Here is an 18,988-nt window from a genome sequence, read left to right on the forward strand (position 1 = left end):
GCTACTGCCCTTTCACACTCCCCTCTCCACAATCCACAATCGTCCTTCTCCCACTCTCGCCCATTCTGATTCTGATGAGGGAATTGCCCCCGAGGTGTGAAAACGTCCTGGTGCCAAGAAAGGGCACATTCAAAATACCGCAGGTCAAGAGAACTTCCTTTAATTAACACCTCCCTATCATTCCAGCAAAAAGTTATGCTCTCCATAAACACATGAACTGATTTAAAACAAGAAACCAAGCCTCATGGAGAGATTAAGAAATGCACTTCAAATAAGAATGTTTTACTTTACAGGTTTTATTAATAATTTATCAAGTATTTGATAACTTGTTTGTTAATGAATTATTAGGAAGATAAACTGAATCCAGAAATTTATTTAACTCTTAGCACCTTAGGATCATATTTTTATTGCAAAGTATCATAGGATAACCAGGGTTTTTTAATGTATTACATTTGGACAAAATTCTGCTTGAGGAAGTGGATTGGAAGTATGAGCTCAAGGAGAAAAAGAAAATGTAAAATTTTCAACTATTAAAGAGTGCTTGCTCAGGTATTTTTTAAGTGATGATGAGGCACACCAAATCACAATAGTGTTTAAATTCCATTCAATACGCTTTAAATAGTGATATAACTTTTTCACTTTAAAAGTCAACATTTATAGGGGCTGGCCCCGTGGCCGAGCGGTTAAGTTCGCACGCTCCGCTGCAGGCGGCCCAGTGTTTCGTTGGTTCGAATCCTGGGCGCGGACATGGCACTGCTCATCGGACCACGCTGAGGCAGCGTCCCACATGCCACAACTAGAAGAACCCACAACGAAGAATACACAACTATGTACCGGGGGGCTTTGGGGAGAAAAAGGAAAAAAAAAAAAAAAGTCAACATTTATACTATGCCAGGAATTACATCCTTTGTATCTTTCTAACGTTACGATGAAAAACTTTAGATGTCAACCCAAAAAAACATGCAAGGGGATACATAATTTGAAAAAAATCTGTTAGAGGTGGAAGTTGGGGGTAAAAATGTTGCAGAGTTGCTCATGGGCATTGTTAGACGGCCCAGCTTGGCCCTCCCCTCGGTCCACCCAGGATCACGGAGGGACTCTATCTGCCTCCCTTGGGCCCAACTAGACTAGACACTTGAAACCACAAAACCCATGTTAACAGGGACTTCCTGTGCAACCCTTTAAAGGGCTGACCCTGTCTAAAATCTTGCAAATACAAAAAAATGATAACCAAACATTTCTTCCCATACTTTTTCCTTGACTGGGGGTGGGGGCAGAGGCAGGGCTGTTTCAGATCTGTTCATGTCATGACATACTGAGCTATCAGCCGCAAAATTCTTGATCATACATGTTTAACAAGGTGCCAAGAAAAAAATCCACCAAAAAACTTGGCAATATTTTCTGCCACCAATCCTTTTATTAGGGCGATTTATAGAACAAAAAAATCACGTCCTGTCCTCCCCATCTTCATGGGAAAGATTCCAAGAGGAGGAAAGAAGGTAAATGGAAGGAGAAAACACAGCAGCAGGAACTGGCACCAGATCCTTCGTTCATTCAACAGTTACTGCTAACCTACCATCAGGTTAAGTGGAGCCCTGCATGCTGAAAAACGGGGGTGCAAAAATTTCCCCCCAGAAGTGAAGAGCAAATAAGTGGCTTAGCTCCAACCTCCCCAAGCCACACGGTAATCAAGGGGCTAAAAATGGATTAAAACCAGAAGTGAGAGGCTCAGTGAAGACACTTGCCCCCTTCCATGTAAGAAGGAAAATGAAAGTGCTCATTAAATACATCTGTATTTAGATACGTCTAAAGATTAAGTAGTTCTGTGACAAACATTCCCTTCAGATGGCAGTTCCAGATACTTCTCATGAAATTCTAAAAAAGAAAACAAAGCACACTGTGGAGGTATTTTGGGGGCGAGGACGTGGAAAAGCCCAGTATTTCAACACTCTCACCAGTGACAAGTGTTTTCAAACAAGAATGAAGGCCACGGCCTCCTCTATAACACCAGGTTCTTCACCCACGGGGGAGCCAGGAGGCAATGTCCCCTGGGCCCAGCACCCAATGGGCTCCCTCTCCTAGACCAACTTAGAAGCGGGTGATACATTCTAATCTGGATAAGGTAGATGATATGATACTAAAACCACATAATAATTACCCAGGCGGCCGACTTCAGTAATCTATCACAGGGTGTTTATACAGTGTTTCAGGCTGGATCCTAAATATAACTGTAGAGATGGCACGTGACTTTACAAGTGCTGTTTAAGAACAGGACAGGCAAATGAAATGCACATCAGACTGAGCCAGGAAAAACAAGAGCTCTACCCCATTAAGAGTCAGCAAGCCAAATGACAACCACTGGCCTCAGTGTTTCCCTCTGAAAAATGGAGATGCTCATGTTTGCCTCCTGTCTCCCCAGAGAATTTATCATGTTGTTCAGTCGTCAGAGAGCGTCGGTACTGAGCTGCTGCCAAGGTTTTCTAAAGCTACACACTACACGAATTTCTTTACAAATCTTCTTTATCAACAAGCATCTTCAGTCTTTTTTTTTTTTTTAAGGCTTGGCACCTGGGCTAACAACTGTTGCCAATCTTTTTTTTTTTTTTCTGCTTTATCTCCCCAAACCCCCCCTGTACACAGGTGTATATCTTAGTTGCATGTCCTTCTAGTTGTGGGATGTGGGACGCCGCCTCAACGTGGCCTGACGAGCGGTGCCATGTCCGCGCCCAGGATCCGAACCCTGGGCCGCCGCAGCAGAGCGCGCGAACTTAACCACTCGGCCACGGAGCCGGCCCCGCATCTTCACTCTTAATTCTTTTTCTCTGGAGGATCAGAAGAGAAAAACGAAGCTAACTTTTAAATGAAAGATGGCATGTGTTCATTGACCTCCCTTTTGCCCCTCACTAACCAGCTCAAGGTGCCCATCTTCTTCCAAGATCAAAAGAACTCCAGGCCTAGAAGGGGTTTAAGAAGAACTCAAATGACTCTGGAAGCACGAGAGCAGAAAGCAAATTCCCTCTACAATTATGACATGAACACTGGAAACCACACACACACTCACTCACTCACTCACTCACCCCCACTCACAACTCACACGGAAATTACCAGACTGAGCTTCAGAGAGAACTTTCTAGAATAATGAGAAACATTAGACAAGTAGATACTATTGAGATTTTTTAATTTTATAATTTCCATTTGTAATAATTGTGTATCTTTAAAATGTATTTAATTGTGTAAATTGGCTCTCCATAAAATTTAAGCCACTTCCATCCCCATATTAATCTAGAGTCTCTACTCAAAGAAACTAAAAATAGTACTTTTAGCACACAATGGGAAACAGAAAATATCAAGATTTCTGTCTTACTTTCAAATGCAAGAGGTAAAGATCCCCTCCCTGATCTCGGCTCTTTGAGAGAATCAAAAGGACTGTTTCATTTTAACTGTTTCTGAGTCCACATCTGGAGTTTAAAAATCCAGTTTAAAAGGCAAATGATTTAAAATATAAACATATGGCCTCCTTCTCTACAGTGATTCCTAGAGGGAAACAAAAAAGGTCTGAGTACAAACAAACTATTGTTTTAAAAAGGATTTTTTTTTTAATTAAAAGCATACCAAGAAAGCTAACTAAGCTTCTACTTTCTCCTGGAGAAAATAATAAAACCAAGAATTCCCAGCGCAATCTAATTAAATCGAGATCAAAGTGCAGCTTAGGTAATACCAAGGCTGTAAGAGTGTGGCACTCGATTTCTGAAGAGCACGGTCCCAGTCTGGACTCGGCTTAATGCAGGGCTGGCAAAGTTTTCCTGTAAAGGGCCAGAGAGTAAACATTTTCAGTTTTGCCAGCCATACAGGCTCTGTTGCAACTACTCAACTCCACGCTGATGGCCCGAAACCAGCCACAGACAATATACAAACAAATGACGGAGGGCTGTGTTCTGATACAATTGTATTTATGGACACTGAAATTTGAATTTCATATCATTCTCATGTGTCTCAAAATATTCTTTTGATCTTTTTCAAGCATTTAAAAATGTAAAAACTATTCTTAGCTCACAGGCCATATAAAAACAGGATTTGGCCTGTGGACAGTGGTCTGCAACCTCTGGGTTAGAGCCATCGCAGGCTGGAGAAGCTGCAAGCTCAGCTAAGCCAGTGTCCCCATTTCCCAAAGGAAACTGAGGCCCAGAGAGGTGTCACGGCCAGGGTCTCAGGCCAGTTCATGGCAGAAAGGGGTAAGGATTAGACCTGAGGAAAGGCGAGCTGGAAAGGTAGAGCAGGGATGAGGGAAAGGCCTCCCAGAGTTCAACTCACGGGGACAGGCAGCGGGTGCTTAAAACCAGAGATGTCCCAGGAAACGAGGTACAAGTCACCGGAGCCTCCAACACCTGCCTTCCCACCGTGCAAAATAACATATTATCCACGGTCCCTACGCCGATTCTGAAGGTTCTGTACCAGCATCGGGAGCCGGCTGGATGAGCCAGATAACCATCAGCCCAATTCTTTCCAGCCTTCTGGGTACATCACTCTGGTCATTTCTTTTTGCGGCTTAAGTTACAACTTCCACTTTGGGTATTCCAATCCTAGAACCCCAAGAAATAAGTGTCAATGCGGCTGAGGAGCAGTGACCAATGTTAAAAATTATTTTAAAGAGGGGACTATAGCAGGGATGACCAATTCAGCTTAGAGTTCAAGGGCATCTCTGACGTTCCCCTCAGAAAGTAACATGGTCAACCTCCCTCCCGTTCCGAGCTCCTTCTCTCTTTCATAAAAATGTTTCTTTCCTCCTATTCTCCTATTTTTCTTTCTTTATTCTACTCTGGGTTTTGAGGGGGTTTTTTGGCACTGATTCTCATTTCCGTTTTCATGTGATCCTTTTTATTTTGCCCTACATCTTAACTGGATATACCCTCAAACTGAAGGACATTTTAGAATTAAAACACACACACGCAGCCAGTGCTGTTTAATTTACCTCCTCTTTAAATGGTATTCTGTAGTCTGAAGAGGGAAAAAAGAAGACTCCAAATTAAAGTGACTTTTTACAAAGAATCCTTCATTTGATTTTCTTAATCACATTTTTTTACAGAGATTTATGGTTTTCTATCCTGTTAAATATTCAATCAAGGCTTGAAATTTTACACCAACGCTTTTCAGAAATTCTGCCATGATTTTTTTTTTTTTTTGAGGAAGATTAGCCCTGAGCTAACATCTGCCATCAATCCTCCTCTTTTTGCTGGGGAAGATTGGCCCTGAGCTAACATCTGTGCCCATCTTCCTCTACTTTATATGTGGGATGCCTGCCACAGCATGGCTTGATAAGCAATGCGTAGGTCCACACCCAGGATGGGAACCAGCAAACTCCAGGCCACTGAAGCAGAGCGGGCAAACTTAACCACTACGCCACTGGGCCAGCCCCCGCCATGATGATTTTTTATGAAAACTGCCCTATCGACTATTTTGTTCTTACACACTTCCTCAAAAAGACATGGTTTTCTACTTCTGTGAAGAGGAAGTGGCATTCTTATAAGTAATTTTCCATTCTTTTTGACAAGTGAAATCCAGAATGATTGCAAACTCCTCAGAATTTTTCAACACACATTTATCCTCCTAGATCTTTCTAAATTTAAGATTCTTCAGTCAAATAAACTAAGTCAATTGATTTAAGAAACCCGAAGTGAAAGAAAAATGTACCTCCTAAAGTTGTAGGAACCAAAAATGCTACAATTCAAACCTAAGGATGGAGACTTCACACAAAAATAGATCAAAAGAAACACTTTCTACCAATGTTGTTTAAGTTAGAAAGAAGACCAGATAAATGGGCATAAATTGAAAACAAAAAATAATTAAAATCATATTCTCATAGAGCTGAAATTGATCCTAGAGAATTAGTCTCTTTAATATGACAAATGAGGAACCACTGAGAGATTCAAGGAGTATTTATTGGGTACCTCCATGGGCCACTTGCTGTACAAAGACTTTCCCACGTGTCACAACTTCCCCATAAAACAAGTATTATTATTGCTATTTTACAATAAAGGAAAGTTGTGTCACAGGAAGATAGACACAGCTAGTTAGGAGCAGAGAGGTGTCCACGGCCCAGATCTCTAGACATCACCTTCAGTACCCTCTTAACCACGCCACTCCCATGTAATATTTTTGGAAACTGTTCAGTGAGATGACACAGTAGGTTAAAACGTTATCAATCGGGGCTGGCCCCGTGGCCGAGTGGGTAAGTTCGGACGCTCTGCTGCAGGCAGCCCAGTGTTTCGTTGGTTCGAATCCTGGGCGCGGACATGGCACTGCTCATCAAACCACGCTGAGGCAGCATCCCACATACCACAACTAGAAGGACCCACAACAAAGAATATACAACTATGTCCCAGGGGGCTTTGGGGAGAAAAAGGAAAAAATAAATAAATAAATTTTAAAAATCTTAAAAAAAAAAAAGTTATCAATCCAGTAATAAAATATCCTAGAACCTTGATATAAGACTTTTTGCTAAAGAGCAGAGCTCCTCAAAAGAAGATTGTTTCGTCTTGGCCGCTAAGAAAAGGAACATTAGCAACTAAATGTTACACTCGCCTCATGGGCCCCCAGACACAACTACAGCAAGGCCCCAAAGTACCCAAAACCCAATAACCACTTGGCTTCTAAATTACTCGTGACAACATCATTTACTCAAGTTGCAGTTAGCCATTTCTCAAGCTTATTCTTAAATCTGGACTCCATTAAGAAGGGTATGGAAGGATTTCCACACTTGCAGGAATAAAGGAAGATATTTCAGCCTGGCTGGAGCAACCCAAAATCCTTGAGGGCAACACCACCACCCACTTCCTGCTCAGGTAAGAGGAGAAGCACGAGGTCGTTGAACCTGAGACCTTGGAATTGCCTGCCGTCTTCAAAATCTACCTGGTTTAGGGGCTGGCCCTGTGGCCTGGTGGTTAAGTTCGGTGTGCTCTGCTTCAGGGGCTCAGGCCCAGTTCCTGGGCACAGGCCTGCACCACATGTCAGGGGCCATGCTGTGGCAGCAACCCACGTAGAAGACAGAGGAAGAGTGGCACAGATGTTCACACAGGGTGAATCTTCTTCAAGCAAAAAATAAAAAAATTAAATCTACCCAGTTTTAATTGAAACACAGCTAAAAAGTTAATGTAACAAAGTGATTTTTGGCAACTCTAATATCTAAATTCCCCTGGAAATACCTTACACTAAAATATTGTACAAGGACAGCCAGATCTAGGTCTTCCTGAAGGCGCCCAAGACGTGATTTTAAGGGAGATGCTCAAATATCTGCCTTGACTTATGAGGGGCACTTTAAGTCAATAGGTGGGTGAACCTCACAACTAACTCAGAAGCGTATTTCTTTAGGCAAGAAAACTAGCAGAATCGTATGCTTTTCTGACAAACAATAAAAAAGGATTCTAACAACTCTACTGAAGACATTCTATCAAGTGGGAGTGGACGGGTCAGGAGGAGCACAAAGGGAGCAGGAAGAAGCAAAAAGAAAGAGAAATAACTTCCAAAAAGAGTAAGTCACTAAAATATTTAGTTGCCCTGGGCAAATACTAAGGTTTTGTGCTTTTGCTTTCTTGTCCTGTAAGATAAGGACTCTCTTTTTAAACATAACCACAACATCATTTTCATACTTTAAATCATCAAATATCCAGTCAGTATTCAAATTTCCCAACTGTCTCATACAAGTGTGTGTTTTAAGTCTGTTTAAATCAGAATCCAACTAGCCTTAATTCTCATTTAATCCATATATTTCCCCTCCAGTTTTTTTTTCTTACAATTGATTTTTTTTTTTAAGGAATGAGATTATTTTTTCCTGTAGATTCCCCATAGTCTGAATTTTTTTAAGTAACTTTTTATTTAAAAAATTTTTATAAGGTTAAAAACAGGCCATCTCCAAACCTACTACATTACTCCATCAATGTCCTGCACCATGAAGACCACCCAGCCTTTTCAATGAAGTCAGTGCTGCTCCAGGACACCCGTCTGTCCGCAAAATGTTGCCATGACAAGTAACTTGCACAACACTCTATTCAAGGAGTGGGTATCACGGAGACAGAAGGACCCATAAGGTAACACTTCACTTTATGCTTCAATACTTTTTGGAACAAGGAGGGGTATGAATAAATTTTTAAAAGATCAAGCCCAAGCAACAAATGGAAACAATGAGTTTTGTCCAGTACAAACCCATTAATTTATGTCTCCAGGAGAGGACATCTAGTCCCCATCAGAACTCAAAGGAGAAAGATGGTTGGTTGATGTACAAACACCACTCCTACCAAGTTAGCTTGTTGAATATTTCTTTCCTGTCCTCTTCTGCCTTCCAAATACAAACCCTATGCTTCAGTAAATTCACAGTCCTCAGCTTACCTGACCGGTACATGGATGTCACTCATCTGGGATGCCTTCCACCCCCATCTGTTGCCTACATCATTCCCTTTCTCGAGGATCAGCTGGATGCCCTCCAGCTCCCCGAAGCCCTTCTCAATAACTCTGCCCACCTCTGGACTCCTGGAGTCCCTCGTCGGTACCCCAAAATGTAGTCTAAACCTGCATTATACCTGGTTTGAGAGCTGTTCCACACACCACGTGTATTCAATAAAGATTTGATGAGGGCCTTCCATGCATAAGGCATTCAATATCATCTCTAACAAGACCATAAGCTCCGTGAGGAAAAGGGCCTCTTGAGATTCTATGCCTAGTCCAGGAGGCCAGCTAAGAACAGCTAAGAATGTGCACCTGGGAGTCAAGTTGGCCATACACGAATCCCAGAGTCATGGACCCTGAAGAGATTACCGAATCTCTCAGTTCTCATTTTCCTCATCTGCAAAATGGAATGATAATAGCCCCTCTCTCACAGAGATGTTGTTAGGATTAAATCACGTAAAGCATGAGTATTGTCTTGTCCCCTCATTCCTAGTTCTGTCTGGTTTCTAACTATTTCATTGTACCTGTTCTTACCTGTTCTTATCCTTTGTGGAAAGAGGTGGAGCAGAAGACTCCCGAAGAGTCGTTGCCATGGAGACGGAGTTCATTAAACCCTCCTTGATTGCTTGAATACACAGGAGATCCACTTTGCCATGGGGGTGAGTGTCCCTTCCCATAACATTTAGGGTAGACATCTCCCCCTCCCTAGTGTCCCCCTGGTCCTTCCCCTGTAAAGAAATGGAACTGGCTCAGAACTAACTACAGTGTAACCCATCCCCACCACCAAAAGCCCAATTTAAAAGGAGGGGAAATAAAACCAGCAAAGAAGACAGTATGTAACCTTTCATCTTTTGATGGGGCAGAAAAATTTCTCTGAATTTTTTTTGAAGGGAAATCAAATATTCCGGTGTACAGATGAAAGCTCTGTTTACAAAAGTCTTTCCTATTTTTTGTTTGAGTGCCTCATCAGGAAAAATATTTGAACATGTACATATACCCACACACACACACATCTTTATATCATTCACTTAACCAATATTTACTGAGCATTTCACATGTGCCTGACCTTGTTCTAGGTGCTGAAGATATAGTAGTGAATTAACCAAGCTAACCAAGAAAAAACAACTGTGCCCCCTGCTATTTGCATCTCTCCTACACATAAGCTTTTATTTTAAAAAATAAAATATATGATATGAGGGATGTGCACTATGTGGGAAACATTTTTAAAGGGGGACAGGAAATGTAGAGTGTGCATTCTAAATAGAGTGGTCAGGAAAGGACTCCTCGAAAAGGTAACCTTGGAGTAAAGACCTGAGAGAGGTGAGGGCGGACCCTGCGGCTATCTGGGCAACAGCTTCACAGGCAGCAGGGACAGCCAGGGGCCTGAGGCAGGGGTGCACCTGGCATGTGCACTGAATCGTGAGGAGGCCCGTGTGCTGCAGCCAAGGAGCCAGGAGAGACAGGAGGAGATATGACTGGACAGGTGAGTGGAGGGGCTACGTGGAGGGAGCCTGGAGGGCCGCTGTTTGACTTTAGCTTTTACTCTGTGTGCGATGGGAGGGTTTTGAGTAGCGCAGCGACGTGATCTGAGTTCCATCCCTCTGATGGCTACGTTGAGAGTAGCGAGTAGGGGCCAAGGTTGGATGGGGAAGGCCAGTGGGAAGCCTGCTGCAGTAATCCAAGTGGCCTGGCCAGGTAGTAAAAAGTGAAAAGTAGAGCTAAGAGGATCTTATATATATACTAGTATAGAATGTATATTTAAAATACACAAAAATAAAAAATCTATTTAAAAGAAATATGAATTCTAATATTTACTTTCCCAAACTCAATAAGCCATCTTGCTCGCACCTATGGTAGAGTTGTCCCCCTACCACCACTTTGGAGGCCATTGTTTAACAACAATTGGTGGGTTGAGTTGGCCCAGTTGACCTGCAGTTCTGCCTGGCTTTCTGTCTTGACATTTCTCCTGTGCTCACTTCCTATCTTTCTCTTTATCTCGCCAGTCTTCAACAGCAAAACAAGCTTTCTCCACAGACGGAGCGCATCTACACACACAGAGGCTGTTGACTGCACACTAGAATTCCCTTCTTGAGAAAGTCTGTGGTCACTGTGTCAATTGCACCCAATCTCTGGGGTCAACAGTTGGGAAACAGACCTGCTAGATGCAGCTGCTACTGTGGAGTTCATTAAGACAGGCTTATGCCTGGGAGAACCCAGGCCATTCGCTAGTGCAGCACCTCAGAGGAAGGCTAGGGTGGGCCCCAGCTCCCCACAGCTCACAACAGACAAACGGGTCTGCACGGTTTGCTCCCCTTGCCCTGCAAGAGGCTCAAGGGGATTTCCCAAGGACAACGCTTGGAACAGCCCCAGGGATTCTGTGGCCCCGAAACCAAGCTCCTAGAGATGCTAGAAGACCACATTCTTGGGGAACAGAGCCCTGACGCTGGGGCAGAACTCAGTGTGTGTTTCTCAGATCTGATCAACTCTAACTCTGCCACCCCCACATTGCGGGGAAACTCAGAGGTTCACGGAAGGCAGATACTTTTGAAACCAGGTTCCAGGAGTTGAGAAGAGGTTGCCACAGAGATACCTGGGGTGCTCTCTTAGAACAGCAGAGCTTGAAGGAATTCAGAGGATTCTCCACCCACCCCTCCCATTTTACAGAGAGAGAAACTAAGTCCGGGACTTGCCCAAGCCCATACAACCATTAGAAAAAGAACCATGAGTAGAATCCAGGTCTTCGGATTCTCAATTTAGTGTTATTTTAAAAATAAACTAAAGCAAAACGAAAGCAATTTAACATGGAAACCTTCAGAGACAAGTTAGAACTGGGATTAAATGTTGCATGTCGAGGCCCCAGATGTGTCTACAAATGGCTCTAATTTTACTAGGAGCTCTGGAGGCTCCCGTGGGGCAAAATGGTCTCCTGGTACTAAAGATACCTTGGAAGGTTGCACTGGGATGCTATGACTCACGAGGCTGGGACTGAGGGGATCAGAGATACACGAAACCATGAAATACGAGCAAACATTGGCTTTGTAAAGCCTGAAACAGCCCAAAAATGAACAGCATACGTCTTACTGACTTGGCCCAACTAATAGAGGACTAGACAAATTTTCAGTTTTCAAAAGGGGAGACAAGTGAAAACATCCTTAAAAATTATGAATATCATAATAAAAACTAGAGTCGTGAATCATTCATTCAACCTTTTGGGCTATAGACTCTTTTACAAGCATGAACGTTGATCAGAGAAAACACCTGCTCCCCTAGCCTGATGGCAGGCAGAAGGCAAACACGACGTTGGGTAGTAAAGGAATAATGTATAAAGTCACTACTCTGTACAATGAATAATCTTAGATATATCCAATAATCTCAGGTATAATCCAAGATTATCTATAAATGAAGGGGGGCAGGGCAGCAATCGGCTCCTAAATGGTTGACGCCGGTTAAAACCCTCTCCTGGAACCTGAAATTAAGTGTTTGACTTTGTTACCTGGAGAGCTAAGTTCGAGCTCATTTGCCAGCACACCCTGCACCACCACTTGTGTGAGGAAGACCACAGCGCAAACCTTGTAAAGAGCACACCCTCCGCTGCAGGGCTGAGGCACAGAGCGAGAGGGGGCGCCGAGGCACAGGAAAGACAGCCATCGAAACTTTCTACATTACAAAGAAGAGCCTGAGGACAAAGAAGAGCCTGAGGCCCACAGAGGTTAATTTGACTTACCCAGGGTTGGCTACTGCACAACATATGCGGCCTCTCCCTTATCATATACCCACAGCAAACAGTGATCATTGGTCATCACTTTATCCCCCTCCCGGGCTGCAAGAGCCAGAATGTTTCTGACATATTGCTCCTGCAGCTCCCCAACCACCTGGTCAGCACCGCTGCATGCGATGGAAGCCATTTTGCAACTCCGGACCAGCATAAGGTCATACACCATCTCTGTAATGCCGCTGCAGTGTAAGCCTGCCTGGAAAGTGACGGACTAGTCTGCTAGTCAAAGTAGTTCACTGCTGCCGTCAAGCCTGAGGCACGCAAACACAGAGCCTATGCAGTGTGACCACAGATCCAGGTTGACATGGGACAGTCCTGTGTCGCATCTGTTTCCCCAGCTTAATATTTAATAGTGCACCCTACCATTCTCAAAGTTGTCCCAGTTTGGATCAAAATGATATGGTCATCCAAATTCCATGCAACTCCTCATCACCTACATTTATAAATGTTTGTTTGTTTGTTTGTTTGAGGATATGATGTGTCAGGAAAAACCACTGAGCCACTCACCAGTAGTTTTCGCATATAAAGGGGTTTTCAGAGAACACTAAATCCAAATGATCTTTGAAAGGGCCTTAGGGACCCCTGCTGCCACCAATCTCTTTTATATATTGAGCTTCCATATGGAATTTTCTTTGGGGAAAACAAGGAAAGCCATAGCTTATGCAAGCCTGAAAACCACAAGATTATCAGATCTCTGTAGCTCCTGCCTATTTTTAAATTATTTCACGTTATACTTGAGCCTATAAAAATTCACATTATACTGTTGAAATAGAAATCTTTTTAAAGAATGTTTCAGTCTTGTTTCTGGCACAAACAACTATGCCTTTTTGAGTTTATATTTATTCTCTGTTTAGAGGAAAAGAGGAAGTAAAAGTTGAAATCTTTAAAAAAAAACGTTTCAGGGGCCTGCCCTATGGCCGAGTGGTTAAGTTCGCGCGCTCTGCTTCGGCGGCCCGGGGTTTCTCAGGTTTGGATCCTGGGTGCGGACCTAGCACCACTCGTCAAGCCATGATGAGGTGGCATCCCACATGCCGCAACTAGAAGGACCCACAACTAAAATATACAACTGTGTACTGGGGTGCTTTGGGGTAAAGAAGGAAAAATAAAATCTTAAAAAAAAAAGTTTCAATCAATCCAGGGTTAGACCTTGTGTGTCACCACTGGATTTACACCAGAGCATCCAACATTTATTTAAGAGAAGCATAAATTCAGTTTATTTGGAAAAGTCATTGGTCTAGACAGCACAGATAGCAGTTTTGCGCTCGAGAGAAAGACAGTGACATTATCATGCAGGAAATTTAAACATTTCACCTGGTTACCTAGACAGAAGACTGGCAGTAACTAACTCAAGATGTCAAGCGCAGTTCTCTCTGAAGATAGAGACTTCAGATGGTTTTAACTATTTCTTTTTGTTTATCTAGCTTCCTGATTTTTCTACAACGATCACAGTTTATTTGTTAATGACCAAGAAAAAAAATCAGCAAAACACATGTCATTCACCAGGGTGGGGAGGTAGAGAGGCTAACAGGATAAGCCAGGCACAAGTCTGACAGGAGCAGAGGCCTCCAGAGCAGCTCCTGACTCTGACAGAACTAGGTCCGGCCCCAGGAGCTGGGAGGAGTGTGGCTCACCCGACGGCTGCCCGGGAAACAAGAGCAGGCATCCCTGAGTCCGAGGACAGCACTGCCCTTTCAACTGTTAAAAGTACAGCCTTGTGACTGCAGCCCCACCTGCGCAATCAGACTGTCAGGGCAGGACACGCTTCTCCATCACTTACCGGGTGTGTGACCTTGAACAAGTCAAGTAGCTTCTCTATTCCTGTTTCCTCACCTATAAAATAGGAATCACACCTCCCTCCTGGCATGGCTGTGAGGATGAAGACAGATGATGCACCTCAAAGGCCCAGTATACAACCAGATCACAATAAACGTAAGCCATTAGTAGGTCCCCGCTGTGAAACACCAGCGCTCAAGGGCACTCCCCAAGCTAGATGTAACTGGATCCCAAATCAACCAGAGAAGGGTCCTAAGAATAAAGCCTTTCTTGTCCCTTCTTCTCTGGTGAAGGCAGGACTGGAGCACAGCATCTGCTGTAAGCCCAGTGCCGGAGGGAGCGATGAAGGCCAGGCAGCCCAGGAAAAGATGCAACACATCCCAAGGCCCCACGCTCCGGGCTAGAAAGGCCGCTTGCAAAGTGACAGGATTTCTACTTTCTTGCCACTGCCACAGCTGCCAGCCACTGCCTTTGGCAGGCAGATGGGTGACTCAAGTGTGAGCTAGGACTTGGCAAGGGGACACCAAACCAGAAGGCCTCCGGGCAGGAAGCTCCAAAAAGGGCCACCTGCTGACACAGTTTGTCCACAGGCAGCCCTGGAGATGGAGGGGGCATCTGCTGTCACCAGCAAATTCAGATAAGAACAGTGAACATTTCAGAGGTCCAACAGAACTTACCATTCTTGCTTTGTAACTTTGAGAAACTGCTTTGGGGGGCGAGGCTGAAGACATATGACCACACACTTAAAATCACTGTAGTGTCTTTATATGACAGAACGAGCAGCCCCCAAAAGTTCAATCTCAAATCAAACTACAAAGAGTTTCATGGCCACCTTGAGCCAAAATACATTACATGTCTATGTAACGGAATTTTCTTTCACAAACTTAAAATTACCTCACTTTACCGAAGATATAAATAAACCTCCTAATGTCCACCTGTGAGGAAATAATTACACTATTATGTTAATTACATAGGTGAGTGTGTTCTGTGCTGCACAGGGTGACTGACTCCACATGGTTTGCCTAAAATTTTCCCAGTGTTAGCACCAAAAGTCCCACCTCCCAGGAAACCCCTCAGTCCTGGGCAAACCAGGATGGTTGGTCCCCCAACGCTGCAAGAAAAATGATGTGTGTGTGAAGAGGAAAACAGAAGAGACACAGTTACAAATGCAGAAGTGCTAAATGTGAAGTTTGTTTGTTTGTAGAAATAGCTCCTAGTTCCTTCTGATAGTAAAAAAACAAAAAAAAACAAAAAACTGAAAACCACACTTGCCTCTCCCTTCCCCCTTTCTTTTCTCCCAAAACAGAGCTCAGAAAAGGAGTTTTCCTCCTCATGCATGATTGAGACATCATGCAGGACTGTCTGTTATGTGCTGGCCACCATCAACCCAACGAGCTCCTGCACCCAGCTTCTGCAGCACAGGAAATGTCTTCTTCCACTCCTTCCATCGGCCACCATGACAACTGGTAATTCAGGTGATCAACAGCAAGAATGTCTCCTCAAGCTAAAAATCCAAGAGCCCTGGCAAAAAGAGTCACTTCACAAATAGGGCATTAACCAGGTGAGGGAGGAATGAAGAAGTGATTGCTTTACAAATAGCTGGATGGAGACCTCGGTACCCCACGAACTCTAAGACAGGGGTTCCAAGCAGGTGGCCCCCCACCCACAACGATGGAGCAAAACTCTTGAGTTGGGGGTTTAGCAAAGGGTTTTTAAGCCTCTGGTGACGTTAAGAACCAGCTTCTAAGAATTTAGCTTCCAGCTGAAAGGTAAGACTATATAAGGCAAGAACGAGCACACACTTCCTGGGCCTAAAGCCCCACAGAAACCATGGTTGCTTACGCTGCACCCCAGCCCGCCCAGACCACCTCTTCAGCCAGCCTACCCCTGGCTTTGCCCCAAGATAGGCTGACCCTTTTTAGCTGCTCTTGAATCCTAGAACTCCTCAGATTCCTTTTATACATCAGGAGATGGAACCAAATGAAGGTTATGCAACTCTTTCTTTCTTTCCACAGTAAGACTAGTTTGTTGGGAGAAGAGAAGGGATGTATTCAGAAACATTTTTAAAGGTAAACATCTTTGAAAGCCCTACTCTGGTAAGTCCTAAAGAATAACTTCCTTTCTAAGACTAAATAATACACTTTTCACTAGTGTTGATCTTGATTTAGGAGAGGCTGCCTTCTTACAGCCCTTTCAACAAATCCAATGAGAAGATGGAGGCATCTTACAAGCTCTAGTAAAAAGCATACGAGCCTGGAAGGCAGCAGACAGGAGCTAGTCTCCACTGTGCTGGCCGACAGCTGTGGTCTTTCAGCAAGACAGGCTTTACTTGCCCGGATCTCAGTTTCTTCATTTTAAAACATGAAGGTTTCGGGCTAAGATCAGCTTTGGCATCCCTTACAACTTTAAAATTCTATGTGAAATTCTTTTGTGTAGGTGATGATAACAGTAACGCTTATGCGTAGCATTTTTTGTACTTTGAAGATTTAGGAATTAACTTGCACCGGCAAAGATGTCAAGACCAAGACAGACTAACCCTGGAAGATTTAAAACAAGCAAATGTATAAGAGTTGTCGAACTATGTGACCAAAAGGTGGAGGGAATCCTAACAGCAACTTACAAACACTTAAATGCTCTGGAACCAATGGGAACAGGTAGGTGCACCACAATTACCGGCTGCTCCTCCTGCTAAATTTAATGATAACATGAATTTTAATTTGGTGATCCCTACCCCACAAAAAGAAAAGAAAAGAAAAAAGCCTATAAATACTTAGGGCAAACAAACCAAAACTTTGAATCGAAAAGGCAGGAGAGCAAATCCTTGTAGTGATTGATTGCATTTAAGTCGCAGGATGTTCCGGCTGGATGTTAACCGGAGACAGCAAGGCACCAGATGCGACCCACTGGAGAAGCAGATGTTTAATACGAAGGACTGGCATGTTGGACCGCGAGTGTCAAAGTCAAGACTGCCTCTCCACCTAACAATGTTCACGTCACTATCCATGAGTAAATGGCAGGAGAAAAAAGAGCAAGCTGTTTCCTTCTTTCGTGGAAAGAGCTGCAAAGAATTTGTCCTGCAACTTGGTTGGGCGCCTGTGAGTGCCCATGTCCTCAGAGCAGCAGAGTCCGACAAGGTGGGGTGTTGCTATTCCACAGAACTGCAGTAAGGACTGTCAACCGCTTCAGCACGTAACCCCACCTCTCCGGACCAGGACTCGAGGGCTGCCCTGTGTGGTGTCTCGGCAACGAAAGCAACAAAGCTGACAGACACAGGCTGAGGGTAGCCAACCGCCTGTGAGTGGAGCCCCCGGCCGGACTGCACCTCCTCCTGGGAGAGATGGGGCCGGAGCCGAGAGCGCCGCCTCCAAGGGTCCCCATCGCGCACCACGCACCCAGAGCCTCGAGCTACTAAAGAGGAAGTCAGGATGTCATGTCAAACGGATAAAGACAGCCCGACTGCTCAAGAGGCGAGGTCTGGGCCGGTCTCCGGCTTGGCTTGGAGAGGGGTCCCAGCCTGCGATCCTTTCTCCCTCTCCCCGCGCCGTCCTCCTCCCGGCGGCGCGCACCAGCCTCCCCTGGCCGGGACTGGCCGGGGAGCCCACGCTGCGCTGCACGGGAGGAGCCGGAGGAGCCCCTCGCGCCTCCCCTCCCCCTGCCCGGCCGGGCCCGCGGACGACACAGCGGCGCACAGCGCGCACCAGCCCCCTGCCTGCGCCTGGCGCCCGCCGGCCCCGGCCCCGGCCCCGGGCGCCGAGCCGAGCGCACAGCGCCGACGGCCCAGGGCGGGGACGGCGCAGGGGCAGAGCCGCCGCCGCCGGCTTTCGGAGCCGCGCCTGCCGCGCACACTCCTCCCCTCGGCCGCCAGTAAACAGCGGCGGGCGCGCTCCCCTCCGCGCCGCGCCCCCAGCCCCGCGGTCCCGCCCGCCGGCGCCGCCGCCCCCTACCTGGTCGGTGAGTTTGAGCACTGCCATTCTTCCGCTCCTCGGCGCGCACACACATACAGGTCCCCGGTGCGCAGATGTCACGCCAGGAGCCGGGGAAGCGGAAGGGACTGCCAGGGGAAGGGAAAAAAATCTGGCTCCCGAATTTGACAGCCCTCCCCCTGCTCCTCCTCCGCCGCCGCCTCCTCCCGCCGCGAGGCTGACACTGGCTAGTGGGGTTTGCAGCCGAGCCCGCCCGCCTTTATACAGGAAGTACCGGCCGCTGCCAGCCGGGCCGCCACTGACATCACCGCGCGCTCGCTCGCGAGCCCGGGCCGACGCTGCCGCCTGCCGCCTGCCGCCCGCAGCCGCGCCTCGCAGCCCGCGGCCCCCGCGCCCGCCCCCCGCGCGCCCCGGGGCCGCCCCGCGCCTGCTCGCGCACCTGCCCCCTGCGCCCGGCGAGCCGCCCGCCGGCCCCGGGGCGCGCGCGGCTGGAGGCGCCCCCGGGGCTGTTCGGGGTCCTCCCAGCCCCGCCTCACACGCACAGACACACGCGCGCACAACCTGATGAGCGAGCCCGTGCGGACACACCCCGACGGGCAAGAAAGGCTGCCACTCACATGCCACCAACTTTAACCTGGGAGACCGCGTCGCACCCCTTCCCCTAAACCTCTCCTCCTGGTCCAGAATCAGATTGCCCAGCATCCCGAATTATCCCACCTCAGTCTGGGACATAACTCTGATGCTCTCTTTTGTTTGCTGCGGAGAGGCCCTGGACACATTGTAATTCTTTAGCGAGTGTATGTCACACACTTGGGAGGTGGGGGACAGGGGTTTTGGCCCTTTCGCCTTGTTCTCCAACCACCTTCCAGCTAGACCCACAGAGGACCCCACCGTTACATTCAAACACTGGGTTTTGCTTGGGGGAGGGTGGAGGTGGAGTGGAGTTACTGGAGAAGACATTATAAATGGGGCTTTTGAGTGTTTCTACCAGTCCTGACTCACTCGTTTGTACAAAATCCAGTTACCATGCTTCCAACAGATAGAAGACTTGGCTGTCAAATAGCATGGGATACAAATACAA

The 18,988-nt window shown here is 46.1% G+C and overlaps 1 protein-coding gene across 7 annotated transcripts in view; it reads right to left on the minus strand.

Annotated features, from left to right (window-relative positions):
• Positions 1-18,746, minus strand: part of ANKRD44 (ankyrin repeat domain 44) — a 286,713-nt gene extending 267,967 nt beyond the window's left edge. For 3 of the 7 annotated variants that reach the window (XM_070508287.1, XM_044768520.2, XM_070508286.1), the window contains exon 1: positions 17,929-18,745. In XM_070508287.1, coding sequence (XP_070364388.1) covers positions 17,929-18,609 — 681 coding nt within the window. In that variant the 5' untranslated portion in view covers positions 18,610-18,745. Of the gene's footprint in view, positions 1-17,928 lie in introns of all 7 variants that reach the window. The other 4 variants (XM_070508289.1, XM_070508285.1, XM_070508288.1 and 1 more) reach the window with 2 other exon arrangements.
• Positions 18,747-18,988: the final 242 nt, after the last annotated feature.

Source organism: Equus asinus, chromosome 4 (genome assembly GCF_041296235.1).
Source record: "Equus asinus isolate D_3611 breed Donkey chromosome 4, EquAss-T2T_v2, whole genome shotgun sequence".
Lineage (NCBI taxonomy): Eukaryota > Metazoa > Chordata > Mammalia > Perissodactyla > Equidae > Equus > Equus asinus.